We start from the raw sequence: 4962 nt of genomic DNA, 5'->3' as shown, positions 1-4962 counted from the left end.
TTTTTATTCCTTCAGATTTTGACAAATTGGCTCTTGTGCTACACTGGGAGATGGGGTGGGTTTATGTGTGCCTGTAGTGGGGGGGGTTAAGAAATGCATACCCCCCTGAGGTCTCCTCCCTAACAAGTGACGTTTCCTGTTAGTGAGGAGACTTCATGGGGTACGCTATGACCCCCCCACCCCCAATATACACAAACGCACACATGTTCCCTATATCCCAGGATAGCACAAGGATTTAGAAGCCTACAAAAGTTCAATAAAATAAAAACAATAATTACAATTCTAATAATAATAATTTCTCCACGTCCCATTTTTAACCCTAATTTCTTTTTCTCCTTTTTCCATTTAATTCCTACTCCATAGTATTAAAGCGTCTGCATTTACTGTGTCCTACACTACTAATAATAATAATCACTAAAAAAGAATTCTAAATTTTAGGTTCGGTGGGGGGAACTGAAGTGCTCAGAGAAAACCCTTTTTTTTTTTTTTTTACATCAGATCTGATTTAGACAAATTTGCTCTTGTGCTACACTGGGAGATGGGATGGGTTTGCGTGTGTCTGTGGCGGCGGCGGGGCATTTAAGAGTCGCATACCCCCCTGAGGTCTCCTCCCTAACCAGTGAAGTTTCTTGTTAGGGAAGAGGAGACTTCATGGGGGTTACGCCATAACCCTCCACACCCCCACATACACTAACACTTACACACATGTTCCTTATATCCCGGGATAGCACAGGAATCACAAAGCCAAAACAGGTTAATTAAAATAAAATTAAAAAAATAAGAAGAATTTCCATATCCCACCAACCATCTGTTTACTGTTTTTTTTCCCTTCCTACTCAAGTTCTAATACAATAAACATGACTAAAACTAAAGGCAAGATAGCAACAACTACTACCATAGATAACATTTGATAAAAACTAATAAAAACATAAAACAACAACTAACAACTAAAACAAATTAAAAAAACATTTTAAGTAAAGCTAATGCTGTAAAATCAGCCCCACCCTCCAATTACCCATTTGCCCCTTTTCTAAACATTAGTTTGCGTGTTGGAGGAAAACCCTGGATCTTTGTTCTGGTTCAGGCTCAAATCTGAAACCTTCATTTCCAGTTTGCTTTTCAGGTCTTCCAGGTCAAATCTGTCCCTCTCGTTTTCATTCGTCTCTTCTTCCTGTCAGCTCAACCTGCAGGTCTTCGAGTTCCTTTTGGAGAAGGTCATGTTCATGTTTTTCATTCAAATTTTCCTCCTTCGCTTTTAAAACTCTGTCGTTCACATCATCCAAGGCATGAAGCTTCTTCTGCAGATCATCAACTTCAACATGAAGGTTGAAGTTTTCTTCTGCCACGTGGTCAGTTTCTGCTTTTATCTCCTCATAGTCAGTCTCCAGAAGTTGCCGCTGTTTCAGAAGATCAGTCAGGATTTCTTTTTGGTCTTTGAGGTCCTTAGTTTCCTCTCGAAGGGGTCCTAGTTTGTCTAGTACGTTGTTATATTGACCTGCCAGTTTACAAACGTCCTCTTGCTGCTGTTTCAGATGAGAAACCTCCTCCTGAAGCTGCTTCTTCTTGTCTTCCAGTTTGGACTTTTCTTCAGAGATTCTCTGATATTCAGCTTGAACCTCTTTCAGTTCCTTATTTTCCTTCTGGAGATCTTTGATTTCTGTCTCTAGAGCAGCGACTTCCTGTTGGGGAGCTTGTATCTGAACCTGCAGGTCTTGGATTAGCTTCTGGAGAAGCTCCTGTTCTTTCTTTGCTTTCAAATTTGTCTCCTTTGCTTCTACCACTCTCTCCTTCATATGTTTCAAATTTGAAATCTTCTTATGCAGATCATCAACTTCAACATGAAGGTTGAAGTTTTCTTCTGCCACATGGTCAGTTTCTGCTTTTATCTCCTCGTAGTCAGCCTCCAGAAGTTGCCGCTGTTTCAGAAGATCAGTCAGCATGTCTTTTTCATCTTTGAGGTCCTTAGTTTCCTCTCGAAGGGGTCCTAGTTTGTCTAGTACCTTGTTATATTGACCTGCCAGTTTACAAACGTCCTCTTGCTGCTGTTTCAGATGAGAAACCTCCTCCTGAAGCTGCTTCTTCTTATCTTCCAGTTTGGACTTTTCTTCAGAGATTCTCTGATATTCAGCTTGAACCTCTTTCAGTTCCTTATTTTTCTCCTGGAGATCTTTGATTTCTGTCTTTAGAGCAGCGACTTCCTGTTGTGGAGCTTGTATCTGAACCTTCAGGTCTTGGATTTCTTTGCAGTAAAGGTCTATTTGATTCTTTTTCTTCAAATTTTCCTCTTTTGCAACCTTGAGTTTTTCTTTCACCTCGTCAAACGCTGAAATAATTCTCTTCAGCTCCGCAACATTGAGTTCAAGGTTGAAAAATTGTATCACCAAGTCGTTTGTTTCTGCTTGTTTCTCGTTACATTCAGACTCCAGAGCTTCTCGGTGTTTCAGTTCTTCTGTCAGAGCGTTTCTTTCTGCTGTGAGAACGTTTGTTTGTTCTTGAAGCAATTCCAGTTGTCTCTTCTCCTCCTCACGTCGAACAATCAGCTGACGTGTTTCCTCCTTCTGCTGTCTCTGATCAGAAATCTCTTTTTCCAGTTGAGCCTTCAGATCTGTGAGTTGTAACCGTTCTTGTGTCATTGAAGGATAGTTCTCTTCCATCCTCTTCTGTTCCTCATTTTGGTTTTGCAACTCCTGAAGGCTTTGCCTTAGTTCCTCAGTTTGTTGAGTCAAAGCCTGGAAGTCATCAAATTCTTTTTTCAAATCCGGTTCCAGGTGTGCTTTGCGGTCAATCTTTTTCTGGAGTTTCTTCAGTTGAGATTGCAGAGCTCGCTTCTCTTGTTCCAGAATTTTTTGTTCAGACTTGAAGCCAGAAATGTCTTTTTTCATTTCTTTCAGTTGCTGAAGTTTGGACTGAAGTGCTTCAATTACTGTCCTCAGCTCCTGGTTACTTTCAGAGACCTGAGAGGTTTTTATCCTCTCCTCTTCACACATTTGTTCCACGTGGGTCTGCTTTTCAACGTCCACTCTTAGACTCTCCACCTGCTTCACCAGTCTTTTGTTTTCCTTGATAGCAGCTTTCCGTGATTTTTTCAGGTCTTTGTGTGAAGCATCCAAGTCTTTCCTTTTTTGCAATTTCTTGCAAATGTTCTCAACATGTTTGTTCAAAGCGTCGTTTTGCTCCATAAGTCTCTCTGTGATTTGTTTCAGTTCTTCAGTGGAAACATCCACCTCTTGAAATTCTTCAACGTGGGACATTCTGAGAAAACTTTTTGTTTTTCCAGTAACGTGTGGCGCTTGTGTTCTTGTGCTCGTCTTGCTGGGTGTCTGTGAAGACTAACTCGGATCTGCTGGAAGATGTCCTATAGGAAAAAATAGAGACGATTTAATGATGTCAGACGACATCATTCAGGCTAAAACGTCAGCGACACACACGTCCTGCTGATGTCAAATGATGTCACTGTGTGATGACGTCACTGTGTGATGATGTCACTGTGTGATGATGTCACTGTGTGATGAAGTCAGTGTGTGATGATGTCACTGTGTGATGATGTCATCGTCCAGACTGTGATGTCAGCAGCTGACTAGAGTTTTGAACAGTTGCTGCTGCTTTATACTGATATCAATTGTGTAACATACAAGACTATTTTTTGTAGTTTTTCTGATCTTGTTACCAACCTGCAGCATTTTGATCTAAGTCATCATAAATGTTATTTAACTAATTAATCCTGAATTTGCTCTGCTGGGTTTTCTCCTAATGACATATAATGCAAACACTTTCTGTGTTCATTGTTCTGTTTTAAAAACTCTGTAATGGAATTTAGAAAATAGCAAAAACAAAAACAGGAGGGATGGGAAATGTAGTTTGATCCATTCGTGAGGGTAAATACTGAGTGTAATAATGAAATATTCAAAGGGTTTCTTGCCATGTACACAGAAGTTCTTACTTTGCTGTTCCCTCCGAAACCCATAAAAATGCTTTTGGTCAAATAAAAAATGACGAATATTCACAAAATATTTGAAAAAGAAAATAATAAGCGGACATGAACGCAAAATATGAACTGTTTATCAGTAATTAGGTGAAGATATATACATATCAGCTGTTGTCCAAGTTCAGGGGACATGGGGACAATTGCATATTTAACATTCTTTATCTCATTTTTTGTACATGTGGTCTCCAAACATGTAAATGTAAATGACCGACTAAAACCTTGACACAATCTGAAGCGTGAGTTACACCTCTAGTTTCAATTCAGAGTTTTTGAGTTTTCACTGCAGAGCTGATCCTGCCTTTACATGGGCTTACATTGAGCTCAAAATGGCAACATTGACCACTGTACAATATTTATTTTAAAAAGCTCCTATCTGATTATATTAGTTTTTTTTCCTCTCAGTTCACAAATATTTCAAGTTCTCCCTGCGGACGAGCCAAAAACCAGGGACGTTCATGATCGTGTCCTCTTCTGGAATAGACGACCACAGATCCTTCTCCAAGACCAGAGGCACCATCAGCTGGGCGTGGTCCGCCGTCACCACCTGAGAGGACAGGAAATTTTCAGTCCAACCTTAAGGAGTGAAACGGTGACAGACCTGGAGCAAATGCAGACCTGGAGGTCGTCGTACAGGCTTCCACTCAGGTACATCTCTCTGAGTGGCATGTCGGGCAGCTTGGCGTGAAGGAACACTCTCAGCTCCGCACAGATGTCCAGCGCCGCCCTCCTGGCCACGGTCTGCTCCTCAGCCGGGATGTTGACGTGTTTTTGGTAGAACTCCCACAGGCGCTCCTGCAGACACAGACGCATGCGAGCCCGCTGCAGGTCCGACTGGCAGACTCCACTTCCTCCAGCTGCAGAGCGGCCGACGGCTCTGCGCAGACGGTCTGGCGACACAAGCACAGGTTGAGGCCAAATTAACCACAAGTTTGGTGGAAAACGACCAAATTCTGAAGTGACTTTACTAAAGTTTTGGT

General features: G+C 41.5%; 2 protein-coding genes across 2 annotated transcripts in view; both read right to left on the bottom strand.

The window, feature by feature from the left end:
• Window positions 1-475: 475 nt before the first annotated feature.
• Window positions 476-3443, bottom strand: LOC112145916 (girdin-like). Its single transcript, XM_024271402.2, has one exon. The coding sequence runs from the start codon at window positions 3249-3251 to the stop codon at window positions 1155-1157; it is 2097 nt and encodes a 698-aa protein (XP_024127170.1). The 5' UTR covers window positions 3252-3443; the 3' UTR covers window positions 476-1154.
• Window positions 3444-4371: 928 nt separating this feature from the next.
• The window catches only part of LOC112146725 (mitochondrial dynamics protein MID51-like), a 723-nt gene continuing 132 nt past the window's right edge, over window positions 4372-4962 (bottom strand). Inside the window, exons 2-3 of the mRNA XM_024272699.2 lie at window positions 4601-4907; window positions 4372-4529 (exon numbers count right to left, since the gene is read on the bottom strand). Coding sequence (XP_024128467.1) covers window positions 4389-4529; window positions 4601-4795 — 336 coding nt within the window. The 5' untranslated portion in view covers window positions 4796-4907 and the 3' untranslated portion in view covers window positions 4372-4388. The remainder of the gene's footprint in view (window positions 4530-4600; window positions 4908-4962) is intronic.

Source organism: Oryzias melastigma, linkage group LG8 (genome assembly GCF_002922805.2).
Source record: "Oryzias melastigma strain HK-1 linkage group LG8, ASM292280v2, whole genome shotgun sequence".
In the NCBI taxonomy this organism is placed as follows: domain Eukaryota; kingdom Metazoa; phylum Chordata; class Actinopteri; order Beloniformes; family Adrianichthyidae; genus Oryzias; species Oryzias melastigma.
The sequence above is the reverse complement of the archived record's forward strand: the minus strand, read 5'-3'. Positions and strand labels throughout refer to the sequence as shown.